At 42.2% G+C, this 24,536-nt stretch overlaps 1 protein-coding gene across 1 annotated transcript in view; it reads right to left on the bottom strand.

Annotated features, from left to right (window-relative positions):
- The window catches only part of LOC112227771 (activin receptor type-2B), a 65,771-nt gene extending 41,612 nt beyond the window's left edge, over window positions 1–24,159 (bottom strand). The window contains exon 1 of the mRNA XM_024392633.2: window positions 23,685–24,159. Coding sequence (XP_024248401.1) covers window positions 23,685–23,733 — 49 coding nt within the window. The 5' untranslated portion in view covers window positions 23,734–24,159. The remainder of the gene's footprint in view (window positions 1–23,684) is intronic.
- Window positions 24,160–24,536: the final 377 nt, after the last annotated feature.

Here is a 24,536-nt window from a genome sequence, read left to right as displayed (position 1 = left end):
ATCTCAGACATACATCTGGCAAACCTGTGGTGCAACGTGGCGTTGGAGCGAGACATGATGTCTCAGATGTGCTCAATTGGATTCAGGTCTGGGGAACGGGCCGGCCAGTCCATAGCATCAATGCCTTCCTCTTGCAGGAACTGCTGACACACTCCAGCCACATGAGGTCTAGCATTGTCTTGCATTAGGAGGAACCCAGGGCCAACCGCACCAGCATATGGTCTCACAGGGGGTCTGAGGATCTCATCTCGGTACCTAATGGCAGTCAGGCTACCTCTGGCGAGCACATGGAGGGCTGTGCCCCCCCCCCCCAAAGAAATGCCACCCCACACCATGACTGACCCACCGCCAAACCGGTCATGCTGGAGGATGTTGCAGGCAGCAGAACATTCACCACGGCGTCTCCAGACTGTCACGTGCTCAGTGTGAACCTGCTTTCATCTGTGAAGAGCACAGGGTGCCAGTAGCGAATTTGACAATCTTGGTGTTCTCTGGCAAATGCCAAACGTCCTGCACGGTGTTGGGCTGTAAGCACAACCCCCACCCGTGGACGTCGGGCCCTCATACCACTCATGGAGTCTGCTCAAACTGTCAGAAACAGACACATGCACATTTGTGGCCTGCTGGAGGTCATTTTGCAGGGCTCTGGCAGTGCTCCTCCTGCTCCTCCTTGCACAAAGGCGGAGGTAGCGGTCCTGCTGCTGGGTTGTTGCCCTCCTACGGCCTCCTGATGTACTGGCCTGTCTCCTGGTAGCGCCTCCATGCTCTGGACACTACGCTGACAGACACAGCAAACCTTCTTGCCACAGCTCGCATTGATGTGCCATCCTGGATGAGCTGCACTACCTGAGCCACTTGTGTGTGTGTGTTGTAGACTCAGTCTCATGCTACCACTAGAGTGAAAGCACCGCCAGCATTCAAAAGTGACCAAAACATCAGCCAGGAAGCATAGGAACTGAGAAGTGGTCTGGTCACCACCTGCAGAACCACTCCTTTATTGGGGGTGTCTTGCTAATTGCCTATAATTTCCACCTGTTGTCTATTTTATTTGCACAACAGCATGTGAAATTTATTGTCAATCAGTGTTGCTTCCTAAGTGGACAGTTTGATTTCACAGAAGTGTGATTGACTTGGAATTACATTGTGTTGTTTAAGTGTTCCCTTTATTTATTTATTTATTTTAAACATATATCGATCTATATATGGTATTTTCTGATATATTGAGGCGGTATTTAATCATTTTCTACAGCCCTAGTCCCGTGTACAAAATATGAACACTTGCTCTTCCCATTACATAGACTGACCAGGTGAAAGCTTTGAAGCCTTTTTGATGTCACTTGTTATATCCACTTCAAAATCAGTGTAGATGAAGGGGAGAAGAGATATATATATATATTTTTTTTATTATTTTAAAGAAGGATTGTGTATGTGTTACATTCAGAAGGTGAATGGGTAAGACAAAAGATTTAAGTGCCTTTGAACGGGGTATGGTAGTAGCTGCCAGGCGTACCGGTTTGAGTGTGTCAAGAACAGCAAAGGCTTCTGGGTTTTTCATGCTCAACAGTTTCCCGTGGGTATCAAGAATGGTCCACCATCCAAAGGACATCCAGCTAGCTTGACGACTGTGGGATCCACTGGTCAACATGGGCCAGCATCCCTGTGGAACGCGTTTGACACCTTGTAGACCATGCCCAGACAAATTAGGCTGTTCCAAGGTTAATTAATATATATATATAAAAAATATAAAATATATCAAAAGAGGGGGTGGGGTGGTATCAATATTAGGAAGGTGTTAATGTTTTGTACACTCAGTGTGGATGAAGGTTCTGAATTAAGTTCACATTGCTGCCTATAATTTTGAGGATACCAGAAGACTTTTGTTCTAGCATTGAAGCCTGTCCTAATTTAACTCGCATAACCCACGGCCTACTCGAGGAAACCCCAAATGATAGCAATTAGCAACCCCAACGTTACTCAATTGAGTTCTGATAATGACTACGCAGGCTAAGGAGATACAAAAACAAGACAGCGCCTCTTCCCATTCATAATGCTCCATGGTCGCGTGTGGTTCAGTTGGTAGAGCACGGCGCTAGCAACACCAGGGTTGTGGGTTCGATTCCTACAGGGGACCAGTACGAAAAAAGTACACTCCTTACTGTCACTCACTCTGGATAAAAATGACTTCAATCAATCCATTTTTAAAAAGAGAAATCACCCCCACCCCCTCCACAAAAAAAAGCAGCTCTTTACTACTCCACCTCCAAAAAAAAAAACACTCCCCCGCCACGGCTACACTCAGCCAGGCCTTGGCCGGCAGCCAGCTGGATGCCAAAAAGGACTTTTCCTTCTGTGCTGCGCCGCTCCCCCTCATTCAGATACTTACTCCAACACTCTGCTATTTATAGATGCTGGCAAGACACCAACCACAACTCAACCACATAACCACGGACCAAGGCAAAAATAATAATAATCGGGGTCAAGAATACATATTAAGAGAGAGGGACAGGGAACGGGAGTGGCCGGGAGGCCTGCCAATGGAGCAGTGGCACGCAGTGGTGTGAGGGAGATGGTAGGGGAGGGATTCTGAGGCCAGCCTGTTTCCAGAGAGAAGAGAGGGGGATACGGGCAGGCTGCAGCCATTGGACCGCACGGTTCCCTCATTCCCGTCAAAAACCAACAGGCATCCTGGTCTGCAGAGAGCACCTTCCTGGTGGAATATCACGTGTGAGTAGTGGGGCTCTGAAACTAGGTCAAGACCAGGCCTGAACCGCATACCTTATGCAGAGGTGGCAGCATAGCATAGGTCTGAAGTTACTGCACAGCACATTCAGTAGTCTACAAGGTCTGTTTACAAAGTCTGAACGCTGTTGTCGTCACAATATAAACCATCGATATTTCAAGGACAATTAATACAGCTGCCATTGTGTGTGTGTGTAATGTGGGAGGGTAAAACACCCAACTGATGTTCACCAACCACACTACAAGCAACATAAGCAGAACAAATAACTCTGGCCACAGGTAGTGGCAGGTAGTGGCAGGTAGCGGCAGGAAGCCTAGTGGTTAGAGCGTTGGACTTGTCAGCTCGAATCCCTGAGCTGACAAGGTGAAAATCTGTCGTTCTGCCCCTGAACAAGGCAGTTAACCCACTGTTCCTAGGCTGTCATTGTAAATAGGAATTTGTTATTAACCGACTTGCCTAGTTAAATAAAGGTAAAATAAAATAAAAAAACATAGCTCAAGGCAAGTCAGCTGCACAGTTTTCAAACGAGGATATGATTAACCTCAAAACCTCAATGTTTCAGACTCATTTTGGGTCTGCATGGCTCTGAATACATTTCTGCTCATCTGACAGTGACAGCATAATATCAGCCTCTTGCTCAATGTGTGGCAATCAGTGTTTTCCCTCAGTGACAGTACAAAAGGACCCTAGACAATGGACCCACAATGCACCAACTGAGCCTCAGCAGCATCAGGGAGAAGGGGGGGACAACTCCAAACGTTCCATTTCAAGGTGTCTCAACTGCTAGACAGAAATGTTAGGGGCTAAATCCTAACTAATTCAAAGGTTTGTGTTGTGTAAATATTTAGTTGTAGGATTTGGCCTTGGGGGACGTTTGCCAGACCTGAGAGTGATCCTAACAAATAGACAATACAAAAATGCTGAGCCACCTATTGGCCAGCTTGTGGTAGTCTGGCCTACATTTTAGGCTAAATCACACACACCTTAGAGCATGACCTTCACTCACCATTTAGTTTTATTAAGCTCAGAGAAAATGTTAGCTCTGTAAATGTAAGCTTCTCAATTCCCCCAAAATAAGCCTATAATCTTTACATTTCCCCTGGTGGTGTGATAAAGTTTTCAGAGTTAGTCTACATCCTTGGGGGCTGTTCATTTCCCATGCAGCTGTAGACATCTATTGTTGGGGCCTTATGCACAGCAGGTGGTCAAGTTACTGGGTTTACCATGACAAAAGACTCACCCCGTGACCTTCTCCCTCTGTTGTTGCTGCCCTTCCCTCCCCTGCGAGAATCTTGCCCATCAACATGTCTATGGTTCAGCCTGCTACCCTTCTTAGAGCTAGGGGGAATACGTGACCCTCTCCCACACTCCTCAAAACATCATTGTCCATCAATAGTGAATGGCAATTCTCTAGACGGTCACAGTAGCCATCAATTAAAACCAGGGTAGAACAAAACCAAGGATTCATGCAACGTGTTGGCTGTTGCCTTGTCTTACAATATGATACATATGAAGTCGAGTCACAGGCAGCGTCATAAGAGGAATCATTCTAAAGCCACAGAAAAATGGCTTCAAGGTCTGAAATGTTCCCTTTATGTACAACCAAACATTCTCCACACAACACATGCAGCAGGGTTTTTCAATTTTGCTCACTCTTGGCCACATCAAGGGTATACTGAAACAGGATGCCGAAGACAGAGAAATTGCCAAACAGAAGTTTGTGTAAGTGTGTGTGTGTGTGTGTGTGTTGACGGTCCGCGACAGATGGGCCAGAGACGCGAGGGTCATCAGAGCAGCCTGGGAGTCAACATGAACCAGCGCACGCCTCCATCTGTAGACGGCAGACCAGGAGGAAGCCAGATGAGCAGCTGCCGCAGTCATCTCCATCTGAAAAAACCCCAAGTTCAAGCAAGCAAGGTGAGCTAGCTCCACAGTCCACACACAGCACAGGCATGGGGCGTAAGGTTTAATGGAGATGGGAGGGGTAGAAGGGTGTTGAACGAAACCAGTCTGCAAGCCTTCACTCGTCCATCTGTGAGAAAGAAACACTGTCTAGATCCAGAGAGCTAAAAGGGATAGGTCAGCCCAGGAAGTTAGTTACATGTTTTCAGAAGTGGTCCAAAAATTAAACTGAACTCATAATAATACAATTCATTTTTTTGCCAAATCCGTAGGCCTACACACCAACTGAATAGTAAGGATTGTCCTATCTAGATGACGGACACCTATTTTGATACAAAAAAAAGTGAGAATCTGGGGTGAACTAGCCTAACTGCTTAGGTAGTTGAAAAATGTAGGCCATATATGGAACAAATGTTACATTTGTTCAAATGTCACATTTGTTCAAATGTCATTTCAAGTAGCGGTGACACAGGAAAAAAAAATTAAAATCACCTCAAAGATGAATGCTAAATGTTTCGCATTCCCTTATTGTTTAAACCTTTGTGGTTTAAGTTAACATCCCTTATACACACACACAATTACAGAACCGTTCTTCACACGTCCTCTTGCTCCAGAGTCCAACCCAGAAGTAAGAGGGAATCTTTGTTCTCTTCATTCCCCCCTGACAGGAACAACATGTGGATCTGAGGGAGGAGGTGTCAATATCATGCTAAACTCAAAGGGGGGTGGGTGACCACCATGCCCCTTCTCCCAGTCCCACGCCCAGCCTCAAATCCCCCAGCATGGGGCACATGGGCTTGACAAACAGGCCCCAGCAGCAGCCTGCCTGACACATCTCCACACAGAAGGGGGGGGTCAGTGCGTGGGACACAAAAGCAGAGAGGGGCCCTCCACAGGGACTGGATGTGGAGTGGAGAGACACTGCACAGGTCCTCTGGGGGAAAGGGAGGCTTCTTTCAAACACAGGAGCATGAGGGCCATCAATCCCACCGTGAAAGGAACTTCAAAACCAGTGCCCAACCCCCTTCCCCTCTAGCACTCAGTGAGTGAAAGTTGTTGCAACCACTGCTCTCTGAAATGGGGCGAATGGATGGAGCAGGAACTCAGAGAACAGAGGAAGAGAATTCTAACTAGTGCCAAAACTAACCCCTAGCCTATAGGGCTGGGAATTGCCAGGGACCTCACGATATGATATTATAATGATACTTAGGTGCCGATACAATATGAATTGCGATTCGATACTAAGGCTGTGACAATACCAGTATCGCAATATTTTTGATCAGTCAAGAAAATAAGTGTTGAAAACATGTTGGCTCACTATTTTCAAGAAGATGGAGAACAAGCTATAGGATGAAAAAAATACTGGAGTTTTGTCACAGGTCCATCCGACTAGTGTTAGCTAACGTTACCTACAGTAATATTTTTTACATCCTCTCTAGACACTTCCGGTAGCTCCGGATAGATTAGGTTGGAGAAAGTACTATATAAAAAATAAAAATAAATCGTTCCACCTAACCTCTCTCTGTTGCAGGCCAGGTTGAGTTAACCTTAATAGCTCCTGTAAGTCGCTCTGGATAAGAGCATCTGCTAAATGGCTTTATAAAATTAGTTTCCACCATTTTGCTTACACCCATTTGATTCTTGCAGATCAAAGTGTCTAGCGGTTGATGTCATGACATCAGTCTGGATATTGGTGATCACCACAAAATGTAGAGAAGAGAATGTCCTGACAACTTTAAATGGATAGCGAATGACATGGTACTCCGACTACAGATTAGTTCTGTGCCTCCTAATGGTCAAGCATATCCCATTGTTTTATATTAATGATTTGTTTACAATAAAATAAAAGGCCAAGAGTCAAATTGGAATCTCATTTACTTTCTGGAGAGAAAAAACATGAAAGTGGATATGGCCCGAACATGCAACAATTTCACAGAGTTACAGTTTATACAAGGAAATCAGTCAATTGAAATAAATTCATTCGGCCCTAATCTACAGACTTCACAACTGGTCAGGGGCACAACCACTGGGGAACAAGGCCCAGCCAAAAAATGATTGGAGGCGGCCGTTGGTAGAGAAATGAACATTCAATTGTCTGGCAACAGCTCTGAAGTAAACATGCCAATTGCACGCTCCCGCAAAATTGACATCTGTGGCATTGTGTTCTGACAAAACTACACATTTTAGAGTGGCCTTTTTTTGTCCCCAGCACAAGGTGCACCTGTTTAAATCAGCTTCTTTATATGCCACACACCTGTCAGGTGGATGGATTATCTTGGCAAAAGAGAAACTCACTAAAAGAGATGTAAACAAATTTGTGCACAACATTTTAGCAAAATAAACTTTGTACATGTGGAATATTTTATTTTAGGTCATGAAACCAACACTTCACATGTCTAATTTATATTTTTGTTCAGTATAGATCATTGGATGTTGTCCATCCATTTCCAAAGAGGGATCTGGAATGGACTCTAAAAGCTTGATCTCTGCGTTTTGTGCTAAACAGTAAACATTGATAATGAATTACCATACTATGAAACGTGGCACATATCTTCTGGAACTAAACGCTTGGCTAATCCCATCCCACCGCATGTTCAGCAGGACTTTGAGTGCTGCGTATAATGTACGACGCGGCCTACACAAAGATAAGGCCCTGCCGAATATCATTGTTTACGTACCGCATTCCACCCATGCAGCTTTGCCCAGATAAGTGTTATCGGCAAAGGTAAACAAACGCTGGGGCCAGAACAGTGTGGCTCCTCAGCAGCACACGACTGAGCGGAGACGCTCACAAGCTTCCTCCCTTCCCACTTCAAAAGCTGGAGCTCACACTTAAGAAATAAGAGATTTGGGCACACAAGGATATAGCTATATTGGGACATTATCCAAGGCTTGGCAAGCAATTCCCATTTGTCAGCAAACTCGGCATGTTTCCCAGACCCAAGCAGAGGAAAATAGTTCACAAGGCCGTAGATACTGTGCAAATTAACCTCTTTCACTTAAAAGTAAACCAACATCATCTCTATAGGCTTAAAGGTTGCCCATCCCCAAGCATGAGCATAGTCAATGACAGTTTTCACTTGGTAAACAACTAAGCATGAGGCCTCATTATGGCAGTTAGCTATGAGAGTCAGCAGTGCCCCACCAGGGAAGGAAAGATAGGACAAGGTTTAACCTAAAAACTCTTAACCAGCCTGTTCACTTAAGATGACCCCAAACAACTGCAACCTGCTCTGGCTTATGCATTTCTGTTTAATGTAACAGCCTATATAAAGAATGGATAGGGGAGATGCTATTTATGCTTTAGCTTAGCAAATAGCTGAAACATCTGGCAGACTAACTGTAGTTACATTATCAAGAATAATCAGTACTAGTGTGCTTTTCCCCCCAATAGGCAGCACATCATCCAATTACCCCTACACAATCATCAATTCAGCCGCTGTGTCATAGCAAACATGCGCCATTTCCTTTCACACAGGGTATTTTCCTTGGGAAAGAAACTGGTATCGCTCACTGGACCACTGTGTTCCATTTATTTAGTGCCTTCAGAAAGTATTCACACCCCTCGACTTTTTCCACATTTCGTTATGTTACAGCCTAAATTTAAAATTGACTAAATTGAGATTGTGTCACTGACCTACACACAATAACCAAGTGGAATTTAGGTTTTGAACATGTTTACCAATTCATTTTAAAATGAAAAAGCACTGAGTTAATAAGGCAAGCCTAAATAAGTTCAGGAGTTTAAAAACAAAAGTGCTAAACAGGTCACACGGACTGTGTGAAATAGTGTTTAACATGATTTTTAAATGAATATCCCATCTCTGTACTACACATAATTGTAAGGTTCCTCAGTTGAGCAGTGAATTTCAAGCACATATTCAACCAAAGACCAGGGAGGTTTTCCAATGCCTTGCAAAGAGCACCTATTGGTAAAAACTAAGCAGACACTGAATATCCCTTTGAGCATGGTGAAGTTATTAATTACACTTTGGATGGTGTATCAATATATCCAGTCACTACAAAGATACAGGCGTCCTCCTAACTCAGTTACCGGAGAGGAAGGAAACCACTCAGGGATTTCACCATGAGGCCAATGGTGACAGTTAGTTTTCTCCTCTTACAGCCATTAAACTCTGAGGATGGATCAACAACATTACTCCACAATACTAACCTAAACTAGAATGAAAAGAAATACACATTTATAAAACATCTGTTTGCAATAAGGCACTAAAGTAACACTGAAAAAAGTGTGGCAAAGAAAATGTACTTTATGTCCTGAATACAAGGCGGTATATTTGGGGAAAATGCAACACAAGGTCACTGAGTACCACTTCATATAAGCATGGCGGTGGCTGCATCATGTTATGGCTATGCTTGTCATCGGCAAGGACTAGGGAGTTTTTTGGGTGAATACAAATAAAACAGAATATATCTAAGCATAGGCCTTGTCCTAGAGGAAAACCTGGTTCAGTCTGCTATCCAACAGACACTGGGATAAATTCACCTTACACCAGGAGAATAAGCTAAAACAAGGGCAAATATACACTGGAGGGGCTTACCAAGAGAGTGAATGTTCCTGAGTAGAGGTCGACCGATTAACCGGAATGAGGGTGGCTGTTGTCGTTGTGTTCCTGGTTCGAGTCCAGGAAGGAGCGAGGAGAGGGAAGGAAGCTATAATGTTACACTGGCAATACTAAAGTGCCTATAAGAACATCCAATAGTCAAAGGTTAATGAAATACAAATGGTATAGAGGGAAATAGTCCTATAATTCATATATTAACTACAACCTAAAACTTCTTACCTGGGAATATTGAAGACTCATGTTAAAAGGAACCACCAGCTTTCAGATGTTCTCATGTTATGAACAAGGAACGTTAGCTTTCTTACATAGCACATACTTTCTTCTCCAACACTTTGTTTTTGCATTATTTAAACCAAATTGAACATGTTTCATTATGTATTTGAGGCTAAATTGATTTTATTGATGTATTATATTAAGTCAAAATAACTGTTCATTCGGTATTGTTGTAATTGTCATTATTACAGATAAAATTAAAATAAAATAAATAAATAAATAAAAATCGGCCGATTTATCGGTATCGGCATTTTTGGTCCTCCAATAAATTGGTATCGGCGTTGAAAAATCATAATCGGTCGACCTATGTTCCTGAGTGGACTTGTTACAGTTTACTTAAAATCAGCTTGAAAATCTATGGCAAGACTTGAAAATGGCTGTATAGCAATGATCAACAACCAACTTGACAGAGCTCTTAGAGACTTACCCAGAAAGACTCACAGCAGTAAATCGTTGCCAAAGACGATTCTAAAAACATGTTCCCTTTGTCATTATGGAGTATTGTGTGTAGATTGGTGAGATTATCATTTTGACCATTTTAATTCAGCTTGTAAAAACAAAATGTAGTGCAAATCAAGGGGTATAAATACTTTGAAGGCACGGTAACTTCGGTTCAAACCTTCCAAAAGGCGCAATTGGTGCCAAGCCAAAGTAGCAGCAGAGTCAAACATGGAAAGCTCATGCTTTCTATAAACTGTGAGGGGAGATACAAGGACATTCATGTTGCAAACAATTTTTTTGATCTGTGTTAACCAAATTAGCACGATTCATACTGTGGGTTTTTAGAGATCTGCAGTTAATTAGGAAAGAAGCCAGAGTAAAACCGACACATTAACTTCTTGGTGACGGGGCAGTATTTTCACATCCGGATGAAATGCATGCCCAAATTAAACTGCCTGCTACTCATCCCCAGAAGATTAGATACAGTGGGGCAAAAAAGTATTTAGTCAGCCACCAATTGTGCAAGTTCTCCCACTTAAAAAGATGAGGCCTGTAATTTTCATAGATACACTTCAACAGAAAAAAATAAGAAAAAAGAAATCCAGAAAAATCACATTGTAGGATTTTGAATGAATTTATTTGCAATTTATGGTGTAAAATAAGTATTTGGTCACCTACAAACAAGCAAGATTTCTGGCTCTCACAGACCTGTAACAACTTCTTTAAGAGGCTCCTCTGTCCTCCACTCGTTACCTGTATTAATGGCACCTGTTTGAACTTGTTATCAGTATAAAAGACACCTGTCCACAACCTCAAACAATCACACTCCAAACTCCACTATGGCCAAGACCAAATAGCTGTCAAAGGACACCAGAAACAAAATTGTAGACCTGCACCGGGCTGGGAAGGCTGAATCTGCAATAGGTAAGCAGCTTGGTTTGAAGAAATCAACTGTGGGAGCAATTATTTGGTAATGGAAGACATACAAGACCACTGATAATCTCCCTCGATCTGGGGCTCCACGCAAGATCTCACCCCGTGGGGTCAAAATGATCACAAGAACGGTGAGCAAAAATCCCAGAACCACACGGGGGGACCTACTGAATGACCTGCAGAGAGCTGTGACCAAAGTAACAAAGCCTACCATCAGGAACACACTACGCCGCCAGGGACTCAAATCCTGCAGTGCCAGACGTGTCCCCCTACTTAAGCCAGTACATGTCCAGGCCCGTCTGAAGTTTGCTAGGGAGCATTTGGATGATCCAGAAGAAGATTCTCCCAATGTCCTATGGTCAGATGAAACCAAAATTGAACTTTTTGGTGAAAACTCAACTCGTCATGTTTGGAGGACAAAGAATGCTGAGTTGCATCCACAGAACACCATACCTACTGTGAAGCATGGGGGTGGAAACATCATGCTTTGGGGCTGTTTTTCTGCAAAGGGACCAGGACGACTGATCCGTGTAAAGGAAAGAATGAACGGGGCCATGTATCGTGAGATTTTGAGTGAAAACCTCCTTCCATCAGCAAGGGCATTGATGATGAAATGTGGCTGGGTCTTTCAGCATGACAATGATCCCAAACACACCGCCCGGGCAACGAAGGAGTGGCTTCGTAAGAAGCATTTCAAGGTCCTGGAGTGGCCTAGCCAGTCTCCAGATCAACTCCATAGAAAATCTTTGGAGGGAGTTGAAAGTCAGTGTTGCCCAGCAACAGCCCCAAAACATCACTGCTCTAGAGGAGATCTGCATGGAGGAATGGGCCAAAATACCAGCAACAGTGTGTGAAAACCTTGTGAAGACTTACAGAAAACGTTTGACCTCTGTCATTGCCAACATTGATAAACTTTTGTTATTGACCAAATACTTATTTTCCACCATAATTTGCAAATAAAATTCATAAAAAATCCTACAATGTGATTTTCTGGATTTTTTTTCTCATTTTGTCTGTCATAGTTGAAGTGTACCTATGATGAAAATTACAGGCCTCTCTCATCTTTTTAAGTGGGAGAACTTGCACAATTGGTGGCTGACTAAATACTTTTTTGCCCCACTGTACGCATATTAGTAGATTTTTGAATAGAAAACACTGAAGTTTCTAAAGCTGCTTGAATCATGTCTGATAAGAGAACTTATTTAGCAGGCGAAACCCCGAGGACAAACCATTGAGATTTTTTTTTTAGGTCACTCTTTTCAATGGGTTTTCATTGGGAATCCAGTTAAGGGACCTTCTTGCAGTTTCTATCACTTCCACTGGATGTCAACAGTCTTTAGAAATTGGTTGAGGTTATTCCTTTGTGTAATGAAGAAGTACGGCAATCTTGAACGAGGGTCACTTGAAGTGTACTGTTAGATAGAGGCACATGACCAGAAAGCTAGCTACAGTTGGTTTGTTTTCCTCCTGTATTGAACACAGATCATCCAGTCTTCAATTGTATTAATTATTTATGTTAAAAAAATACCTAACGTTGTATTACATAAGTAGTTTGAAATGTTTTGGCAAAGTTTAGAGGTAACTTTTGAGATATTTTGTAGTCACGTTGCGCAAGCTGGAACCGGTCTTTTCTGGATCAAACGCGCCAAATAATGGACATTTTGGATATATATCAACGGAAGTAATCGAACAAAAAGGACCATTTGTGATGTTTATGGGACATATTGGGAGTGCCAACAGAAGAAGCTCGTCAAAGGCATGAATTATATTTTTATTTCTGCGTTTTGTGTCGCACCTGCAGGGTTGAAATATGGTTTCTCTTTGTTTACGGAGGTGTTATCCTCAGATAATAGCATTGTTTTCTTTCGCCAAAAAGCTTTTTTGAAATCTGACATGTTGGCTGGATTCACAACAAGTGTAGCTTTAATTTGCTAACTTGCATGTGTGATTTAATGAGTTTGATTTTTATAGTAATTTATTTGAATTTGGCGCTCTGCATTTTCCCTGGCTTTTGGCCAGGTGGGACGCTAGCGTCCCACGTATCCCAGAGAGGTTTTAATGGAAGCCACATTTCTCCAGTTTCAGGGACCGATGCCCATTACATAAGGCAAGCGACCGAGGCATTGTATACATTTCTTCCAGTGTTTGCACAACATGTTCTGAAGGACCACACCAAGTCTCGCGTTGTGGGCAACATGGGAAGGAAATTTCACAGGCAGTGCTGATCGCACTCACAGGTAGGCCCAAACTAGCTCTTTCACCTTTCTCTGTTGGGTGTAATTTCCGGTTCTGAAGACCGCTATGAAAAATGAGACTTTTGCTTGCGAGTCACTGACAGAGGTGGCGATGAGAAGAGAGGTCTCCCTTCAGCTATTTACATTGTATGGATGCTGTGTGTGTTAATTTGGTCATGGTCACAGCCTATTTTGTACAATAGACCTACAGTGCATTTGGAAAGTATTCAGACCCCTTGACCACTCCCACATTTTGTTAGTCTTATTTTAATCCAATTTAGAAATGTTTTTTCCCCCTTATCAATCCACAAACAATAGCCCATAATGAAAAAAAACAAATATTACACTTACATAAGTATTCAGAATCTTCCCTCAGAACGTTGTTGAAGCACTTTAGCAGTGATTATAGCCTTAAGCTCAGTCAAGTCAGATGGGGATAGTCGCTGCACAGCTATTTTCAGGTCTCTCCAGAGAAGCTCGATCGGGTTCATGTCCGGGCTCTGGCTGGGTCAATCGGACATTCAGAAACTTGTCCCCTAGCCACTCCTGCGTGGTCTTGGCTGTGTGCTTAGAGTTGTTGTCCTGTTGGAAGGTGAACCTTAACCCCAGTCTGAGGTCCTGAGCGCTCTAGAGCAGGTTTTCATCAAGGATCTCAGTACTTTGCTTTGTTTATCTTTCCCTCGATTCAGACTAGTCTCCATGTCCCATCCGCTGAAAAACATCCCCACAGCATGCTGCTGCTACCACCATGCTTCACCGTAGGGATGGTGCCAGGTTGCCTCCAGATGTGACGCTTGGCATTCAGGTTAAAGAGTTCAATCATGGCTTCATCTCGACCAGAAAATCTTGTTTCTCAAGGTCAGATTCCTTTAGATGCCTTTTGGCAAACTCCAAACGGAATGTCATGTGCCTTTTACTGAGGACTGGCTTCCGTCTGACCACTCTACCATAAATGCCTGATTGGTTGAGTGCTGCAGAGATGGGAGAACCTTCCAGAAGGTCAACCATCTCCACAGAGGAACTCTGGAGCTCTATCAGAGTGACCATCGGGTTCTTGATCACATCCCTGACCAAGGCCCTTCTCCCAAGATTGCTCAGTTTAGCCCAGAGGACAGCTCTAGGAAGAGTTGGTGGTTCCAAACTTCTTACATTTAAGAATGATGGAGTCCACTGTGATCTCTGGGACCTTCAATGTTGCATAAATGTTTTGCTACCCTTCCCCAGATCGGTCTCTTGACACAGTGGGCAATTCATGGCTTGGTTTTTGCTCTGACATGCACTGTCAACTGTGGGACCTTATATAGACAGGCGTGTGCATTTCCAAATCATGTCCAATCAGTTGTGGGAAAAACTCAAGGGGGATCAATGGAAACAGGATGCACCGGAGCACAATTTTGAGTTGAATAGAAAATAGCCTGAATGCTTACGTAAATAAGGTCCATTTTATTTGTGATAGGTTTGCCAACATTTCTAAAAAACAGTTTTTGCTTTGTCATTATGGGGTATCGTGTGTAGATTGATGAAGGGGAAAATGTATTTAATACATTTTAAAATAAGGCTGTAACGTAACAAAATGTGGAAAAGGTCCAGGGGTCTGAATAATTTCAAAAATAAGTGTACATAGGCTTCCTACTCGTATAAGAACATTGGTCTCGATGACTCCTCTCCAAGAACTGAACAATGTGAGATAAGCTTTCACAACAATGTGAATGATTCTGGGGCCCGATTTCTGTAATATTTGACCTTTACCCCTTTTTCTCCCCAATTTCGTGATATCTAAATTGTTAGTTACAGTCTTGTCCCATCGCTGTAACTCCCATATGGACTTGGGAGAGGCATAGGTCGAGAGCCAGAGCCAAAACACAACCCTGCCAAGCCACACTGCTTCTTGACGCACTCCTTGCTTAACCTGGAAGCCAGCCGCACCAATGTGTTTAGAAACACCGTACAACTGGCAACCGGGTCAGCGTGCACTGCACCCGGCCCGCAACAGGAGTCGCTACAGCGCAATGGGACAAGGACATCGCGGCAGGCCACACCCTCCCCTAAACTACCATAGACGACGCTGGGCCAATTGTGCGCCACCTCATTGGTCTCCTGGTCACTGCCGGCTGCGGCACAACCTGGGTCTGTAGTGACGCATCAAGCTCTCCGATGCAGTGCCTTAGACCGCTGAGCTACTCGGGAGGGGACCAGATTTCTATGCAATTTTAAGATTTTCTGCTCGTTTTGTTCCATTCTAGGAAATGACTGCACAAACACGATATGAATAGAAGTGTTAATGAATAAAGAGCATGGAGTCAAGCAGAGGTTGGGAACTTTATGGAAGAATTCCAGCCTCTTGTTCAGTGCTCATTAACTTATTGTAGAAAGCAAAGACATGCTATGGAACTTTGGTGACTAGTAAGTATTTTCTTAAACCTCTCTCTTTGGGTTGGATGTGCCGATGTGTCCTTCATACATGCATAATATGAGCAGAATTACTGTCTTACCTCAATTAGCCACAAAATCCCTAGTCTGAAAGCGACCGTATTTTGGATGCTGTGCCATGTTCCCTTCATTTCCCCCCCCACATGGACCAGCCCCCTAGCAATTCGCATTCCATTCCTCGCCATTTGAGTGACAGCTAGCAAGATGCGAACACAGCAGAGTGGGAGAGAGCGCAATGACGTGGTGCACATATGCAGCGTAGTAGCAATTTTCAGGGACCACCTTTGGCTCGTGAGTGCTACTTTCAGAACTACTGGATAAAAAGTATACATGAAGTACCAGATCATTTCTTTAAGAGCTTGGGGGGAACTAAGCAAAAACAAGATGGTGTAATTTGATGATTTATGGCTTTCGGTTTGAGGGAAAAGCTCAAAACAAAACCACACCCTTATCTATGGGCTCATATGGTCATTCTGCTTGAAAAAGCGTCTCCGAATGAGATTTTAAAGATGGTATCTTTTGACAAAAGTAGGCTGATGCTGTATGCATGGTGCCAAAAATATGCAAAGAGCTCAAGAAAATACACTGCAATGGGAACGATGTACACAAAAACAAAGCTTATCTTTTAGCTAAATACACTAATATAAGGTCGACCGATTATGATTTTTCAACACCGATACCGATTATTGGAGGGCCAAAAAAAAAAGTTGCTACCGATTAATCGGACGGTTTATTTATTTTCTAATGACAATTACAACAATCCTGAATGAACACTTATTTTAACTTAATATAATACATCAATAAAATCAATTTAGCCTCAAATAAATAATGAAACATGTTCAATTTGGTTTAAATAAATTAAACAGTGTTGGAGAAGAAAGTAAAAGTGCAATATGTGCCATGTAAAAAAGCTAACGTTTAAGTTCCTTGCTCAGAACATATGAAAGCTGGTGGTTCCTTTTAACATGAGTCTTCAATATTCCCAGGTAAGAAGTTTTAGGTTGTAGTTATAGGAATTATAGGACTATTTCTCACTATACCATTTGTATTTCATTAACCTTTTACTATTGGATGTTCTTATAGGCACTTTAGTATTGCCTGTGTAACAGTATAGCTTCAGTCCCTCTCCTCGCCCCTACCTGTGCTCGAACCAGGAACACATCGACAACAACCACCCTCGAAGCATCGTTACCCATCGCTCCACAAAAGCCGCAGCTCTTGCAGAGCAATGGGAACAGCTACTTCAAGGTCTCAGAGCGAGGGACGTCACCGATTGAACGCTATTAGCGCGCACCCCGCTAACTAGCCATTTCACATCGGTTACACCAGCCTAATCTCAGGAGCTGATAGGATTGAAGTCATAAACAGCGCAATGCTTGAAGCATTGTGAAGTGATGCTGACAAACTGAGGAAAGTGCTGTTTGAATGAATGCTTACGAGCCTGCTCCTGCCAAACCACCGCTCAGTCAGACTGCTCTATCAAATCATACTTATTATATTATAACTAACACAGAAATACAAGCCTTAAGTCATTAAATGGTCAACTCCGGAAACTATGATTTCTATATATTCTAAAACGTTTATTCTTCAGTGAAATACGGAACCGTTCCGTATCTTATCTAATGGGTGGCATCCCTAAGCCTACATATTGCTGTTACATTGTACAACCTTCAGCGTAGCCTAGTGGTTAGAGCGTTGGACTTGTAACCGGAATGTTGCAAGTTCAAACCCCTGAGCTGACAAGGTACAAATCTGTCGTTCTGCCCCTGAACAGGCAGTTAACTCACTGTTCCTAGGGCGTCATTGAAAATAAGAATTTGTTCTTAACTGACTTGCCTGGTTAAATAAAGGTTAAAAAAAATTTCAATGTCATAATTATGTACAATTCTGGAAAATTAATTAGTCTTTGTTAGGAAGAAATGGTCTTCACACTGTTTGCAACGAGCCAGGCGGCCTAAACTGCTGCATATACCCTGACTGCTTGAACGGAAGGCAAGAAGTGTCAAAATTTCCCTAGTTTAAAGAAATTCATGTTAGCAGGCAGCATTAACTAAATATGCAGGTCTAAAAATATATACTTGTGTATTGATTTTAAAGAAAGACATTGATGTTTAGGTACACATTGGAACAACGAAGTGCTTTTTTCGCGAATGCGCACTGCATCGATTATATGCAAAGCAGGACACGCTAGATAAACTAGTAATATCCTCAACCATGTGTGGTTAAGATTGGTTGTTTTTTATAAGATAAGTTTAATGCTAACAAGCAATTTACCTGCCACGCAGGCTCCTCGTAGAGTGCAATGTAAGGCAGGTGGTTAGTAACCGGAAGGTTGCAAGATTGAATCCCCGAGCTGACGAGGTAAAAAATATCTGTCGTTCTGCCCCTGAACAAGGCAATATATATATATATATATATTTTTTTTAAATTATTATTAAAAAAAAAATTTTTTTTATATATAATTATTTTATTATAATTCAATCGGCCACAATCGGTGTCCAAAAATGCCGATTTCCACACAAAGGTATGTGGGGACAGCCCTTCAAATGACTGGATTTGGCAATTTTATTTTGCTGACAGATGTATAAATGTCATGTAGTGTTTGTATATTAAAATAATATATATATATATATATATATATATATTTCTGTGGAAAAACATCATGCTTCAATACTAGATTTTGGAATTACAGTACCAGCTGTCCCGACAAACATATCTGGCCTATTCTCACCCAAACAACTATGCAACGAATCTCCTACAGCTCAACATCTTTAAGGCAAGGAGGGGAGGGAGGGAAATACACACTGTCACTTTAAATCCCTTCTCCTGCTAGAGGCTACCCATCCCCCATTTCCCAGTGTTTTCCCCCCTCCCCATTTCCTGTCCATGCACTATAGACTGTATCCATATGATACATGAATTCACAGGGTAAATATGGGGACGATATGCAGTAAATAGCAGATATGTTTCTAAGGCAGAAAACAGATGAGCGGGTTAAGCAGTGGCCATTACAACTCAGGAGTAATCCATCCTAGCAGAGCCACCCCTCCCCCCATTTCCACTACACCATGTGGCCGAACCTTAGAAAATCCAGCACAGCACACACACACCATTGTTACGGATTCAGTAAAGCTGCGATGAGAGAGCACTAACAGCATTCCAAGCCCTGCTCTCACAAACACACACACACACAAACGGATCAGTGGGCAAGGCCAATCTGCACAGGGGGGCGCAGCCCCTGCCTCAGTTGACACCGTGCAATCATAAGCGATACCAGGACAGTCACAGACTCTCCTCAACTCAGCAAAAGCCAATGAATCGACAGGAGTGAGTGAGGAAAGATGCTATGACTCGGGGTCAGCATCTCCTCCTAGTAGCGAGAGAGCGAGAGCAAGCGAGCCATTGGCAGGGATCCGGCTTCCTTTGTCTCAACAGAGTGGATCATCAGTTGATAAGAGCAGAGGACCAGAGCTGCATTCTACTACCTCTGCTGCTAGCCAGGGAGCCACAGAATGCACTCAGTGAGACCATTACACAATACATCCAGCACAGTGAAAACAGCTGGTTTTATGCCCCCCCCACAAAAGCATTTACTATTCTGGCTCCCAATGGTCTAGCAGCTGTTATTTGGCATGTTTCATTACAATGACTTGTCTCTTGTGATCGACTTGTGCAGAATACATGAGTGTTCAATAGTAGCCAAAATGTTTTGGTTGTGTATTGGCGTGACCATACAGCATAGGACTATATTTTTTTGCTGCTTGCAAGAAACCAAGGGTCTTGTCATTGACCTATCAAATAGGATTGGGCATGTATACCGTATCTCGGGGTATTTTGAAATATATACGCAATTGGAAAATCATATTGAGGGGGTGGGTGTGTATAACATGCACACACACACACAAACAACTGTTCAAAAGTTGTGTCACTTAGAAATGTCCATGTTTTCCATGAAAACATACATGAAGAGAGAGGTTATAAATAATGATCTTTTTATTGAAAGAATTGTATCCTTCAAACTTTGCTTTCGTCAAAGAATCCTCCATTTGCCACAATTACAGCCTTGCAGAACTTTGTCATTCTAGTCAATTTGTTGAGATAATCTGAAGAGATTTCAAATCAAAGCTTGTCACGTGCGCCAAATACAACAGGTGTAGTAGACCTTACAGTGAAATGCATACTTACAGGCTCTAACCAACAGTGCAATTTCTAAGTTAAAAAGGTATTAGTTGAACAATAGATAAGAAATAAAAACAGTAAAAAAAAGGTGAAAAATAACAGTAGCGAGGCTATATACAGGCACCGGTTAGTCAGGCTGATTGAGGTAGTATGTACATGAATGTATAGTTATGTATAGTTAAAGTGACTATGCATATATGATAAAAAGAGTAGCATCAGCGTAAGAGAGGTTGCACACAATGCAAAGAGTCCAGGTAGCCATTTGATTACCTGTTCGGGAGTCTTATGGCTTTGGAGTAAAAAACTGTTGAGAAGCCATTTGGTCCTCGACTTGGCACTCCGGTACCACTTGCCATGCGTTAGTAGAGAGAACAGTCTATAACTGGGGTCTTTGACAATTTTTAGGGCCTTCCTCTGACATCGCCTGGTGTAGAGGTCCTGGATGGCAGGCAGCTTAGCCCCAGTGATGTACTGGGCCGTACGCACTACCCTCTGTAGTGCCTTACGGTCAGAGGCCAACCAGTTGCCATACCAAGCAGTGAAGCACTCCTCCAGCATCTTCTCACTTTTTCGGTGTCTCACAAATGTTCTTCTTTGAGATCAGAACACCTCAAAACAGATTTGTCTGTCCAGAGTTAAGACCCAGAGTTACCTCTGTTACAGAGGATAAGTTCATTAGTTACCAGCCTCAGATTTCAGCCCAAATAAATGTTTCGCAGAGTTCAATTAACAGACACATGTCAACATCAACTTTTCAGAGGAGACTGCTTTGAAGCAGGCCTTCATGGGCAAATTGTTGCAAAGAAACCACTACTAAAGGACATCAATAAGAAGAAGAGACCTGCATGGACCAAGAAACACAAGCAATGAACATTAGACTGGTGGAAATCTGTTGTTTGGCCGGATGAGTCCAAATTTGAGATTTTTGGCTGCAACCGCCGTGTCTTTGTGAGACGCAGAGTAGGTGAATGGATGTTCTCCGCATGTATAGTTCCCACGTGAAGCATGGAAGAGGTGGTGTGATGGTGCTTTGTTGGTGACACTGCGATTTATTTAGAATTCAAGGTACACTTATCCAGCATAGCTACAACAGCATTCTGCAGCAATACGCCATCCCATCTGGTTTGTGCTGAGTGGGACTACCATTTGTTTTCAACAGCACAATGACTCAACACACCTCCAGGCTGCGTAAAAGCTATTTGACCAAGTAGAGTGATGGAGTGCTGCATCAGCCTCCACAATCACCCGACCTCAAACCAATTGAGATGGTTTGGGATGAGTTGGACCGCAGAGTGACGGGAGGGCTTCCGAGTGGCGCAGCAGTCGAAGGCACTGCATCTCAGCGCAAGAGGCATCACTGCAGTCCCTGGTTTGAATCCAGGCTGTATCACATCGGGCCGTGATTGGGAGTCCCATTGGGTGGCGAATAATTGGCCCAGCGTCGTCCGGGTTTGGCCATCATTGTAAATAAGAATTTGTTCTCATCTGACTTGCCTAGTTAAATAATGCTTAAATGTAAATAAAATAAAATGTAAAAGCAGCCAACAACTGCTCAGCGTGTGGGAACTCCTTCAAGACCGTTGGAAAAGCATTCCATGTGTAGCTGGTTGAGAGACTGCCAAGAGTGTTTAAAGCGGTCATCAAGGCAAAGGGTGGCTCCAAGCATTTTGCTACACCTGCAATAACATCGGCTAAACACTTGTATGTGCCAATAAAATTTGATTTGACTTTGAATCTAAAATATATTTGGATTTGTTTAACACTTTTTTGGTTACTACATGATTCCATGTGCTATTTCATAGATGTGATGTCTTTACTATTATTCTACAATGTAGAAAATAGTAAAAAATTAAATTAAAATAAAAACCTGGAATGAGTAATTATGTCCAAACTTGGCTGGTGCTCTATATCTATTTAAATTGCGCCAGATAACATTCTCTCCAGCTGGGTTTTGCTAACGTTAACTTTCCAGGATCAAGTTTCTTGGTAAGAGCAGCAAAAACAATCACCTCCTGGATTAAGATCTTGCTCATTTCCTTTTTTGTGAATGCTGCAACCTGAATTTTGAGATGTATGCGTAACTTTAGCTGGGTTGTCATCCGTCTTAGTAGTGAATGTTTGCATGCGCTCATCAGCATTTACCTAGCATCCACTATGGGGATTCCATACTTGCTATCATTTTGTTATTGTTCTGGTAGGCAACGTTTTTTGGGATGTTTTTGTTTTTCGTGTGGGAAAAAAGAAGGAAGCCCTGCCGGTAATACCATCTATCCCAGGATGGCACAGGCACAGTATGAAAATCTGAATACTGCACAACCCTACTATCAAATAACTAGTGATCTTTACGATTAGATGGTTGAAGGGATTACGATTTTTGACTGGCTTTGCTTTCAGTGTGAAAACCATAGTAAGCAACAGGCGTAGAGGCATTTGAACTGGGTGAGTAAGTACCATATACAAAAATAAATCCTTAATCAGTTCAAAGTTATTCAGAAAGAAATGGAACTGACTTTGACTGTATTCAGCTGAAATGTCATGGAGATACAAAATAGCTGGTCCCACGTGCTGAGTAAAGTCCTGTGGGTTTCCCACAACCACACTTATCAAACGCTCCTTGTATTAAATTGTAGGTTATTGAAAACCTCATGACATAACTGAATCTTAACTCATTCATGAATAGAAACAGTAAAATAGTAACAGTGGCTATTCTGTCGAATTCTATTTTTGTTTTGAAGCAATAACCATTTTCCTTTTCAATCAAAGTCTGAAGAGTGCAACAACCATGGCACCATAATCAAATAGCGGACTACGGTCATTCACAACAAATCTTTGAATTAGAAAATTGCAGGCAAAAATATATCATTTTATTTCAGCAAAAGCGAAAATAAACACAAGAGCCATTTTCACCCCAACCCCATACGCACCCCTCCCCCAAAGTCGACTAAACAAGGAGGGAACTACACAACAAAGCAGCAGTGATAAAACAAATTGCCAAAAATGAAATCTGCGAACCTACAGGTATATAGGCCTAAATGTATGCGTCACTGAACTAGATAATGAGGACATGAACAATCACATTTCGCGTGGAAATCCAGAGTAGAATGCTAAATAAATAAATATATATAGTTATTTGGAGTACTCATCCTACTGCTCTGAGAGAATACATGCCAAAAAATACATTAATTACCAATTAGGCTACAAGTGATGTGGGCTGTGCGAAATAAGTGGAATTCTAAGCATCATTCACATCAATTTCAACACCTCTGTCAGCGCGCTTCAATGGAGATTGAAGATCTATCATGTGGTTCAATTTAGTCTACACAGGTCAAAATACACTGATAAGTCTGATACACGTGTAAACACTTCCAAATGCATCACCTTGTGTTTCTCCATCTATGCATTCCTAATAGAGTCGCAAACACTTCTAAAGCAACGATATCTTTGCAACATATGAGGCCACATGACTTCATCGTAGGGTTCTTTTTTTTTTTTAAACGGTCCTGCTTTCACATTTCAGCCAAATACGATAAGCTGTCGTTCAAATAAATGCGACACTTATATTTTAATGACTAATCATTGAAGATTGTTATAGTAAATGTATCAAACTCATTCGAAATTGTATGTTGTCGCGAATTACTTATTGTTCTACAGTGAACCAATGCACCGAAAAGCTTAAATAACCTTTCGCATCAATACTCAAAATAACAAACATACAACATGTTACCCATTTAATTATTGCCTTAGCTATTGTAATGCCATTAAATGTGTCATTTTTGTACCATTCGTTAGAGCCAATATCAATAGTCAAGTGACTACCTACAGCACGTTATCCCTGGTTTGGGTACATTAGAATAATCCGAATTTGTGTTCTGCTTTTCGTTTAGTGTGAAATCACTGAATACATTCTGATTGCCAATTCAAACCATAAGAGTAAGCGATAGCCTATTACATAAATAGGGTGCTTACCTGCACAAAAAGTTCCCAGAAGTGCAAAAGTCAGACAGGAAGCAAACATATTCCTTTAATTAAAAAGAAACACACCAGATGTTCTCCTTTTTAACCTCTTTTCCTTTGCGAACATTTAAAAAGATGATAGCACAACACAACGAGCCAAATGTCCCAAGGCCTTCGATGTCCACCGCACCAAGAGTTTGCGTTGCTTTTGTGTGTACAGCCCCCCAATGCAACAAAATTGCACGGGCTAAAAACAAGTTTTAAATATAAACAAATCCATTGGGAAAGAGTCGGTCGAATCCAGGATGTAAAATCGACAAGGTAAAATAAACTCGATGTTTCAAAGAACAATTTTCTCGCTCCGCGGTGCGCGTTAACCTTTTCTACTGTGTAGTGGTGAATGGCTGAGGACAGGGTCCGATATTCACATGCAAGAAACTGAACTGAGTCCAAAATGGCTTCTGAGAGGGGGAGTAAGCCAGAGTAAGCACAGTCAGTGGGAAAACCCGGATGTTTAAATACAAAGACAGGAACACAATCAAAGAGGCATGGGTAGGGAGTGCAGCAATGTTGGAGCTTTAACCAATGCTTTAATTTCAGTTAATATACTAGACAAGAAGTACGACTTAGAAAGGGAATTAAATTATACACATTGGTAATAAAGGTCAACAGGCAAAACAATAAAATAATAATAATATTAATATTGCTGATGCCCACATCTAAACATAAGCCTATTTTTGGCTTTAGAACAACAGTGCTTGGAAAGAAAACCCTGGGTCTTTTTTCTGGAAAAGGCTGTACACTTTTCGTTCTGCTATTAAGGTAAGTCTGCTTTCATTACATGGTTATTTACCTTAGAGATAC

This window comes from Oncorhynchus tshawytscha, linkage group LG29, assembly GCF_018296145.1.
Source record: "Oncorhynchus tshawytscha isolate Ot180627B linkage group LG29, Otsh_v2.0, whole genome shotgun sequence".
Classification (NCBI taxonomy): Eukaryota; Metazoa; Chordata; class Actinopteri; order Salmoniformes; family Salmonidae; genus Oncorhynchus; species Oncorhynchus tshawytscha.
The sequence above is the reverse complement of the archived record's forward strand: the minus strand, read 5'-3'. Positions and strand labels throughout refer to the sequence as shown.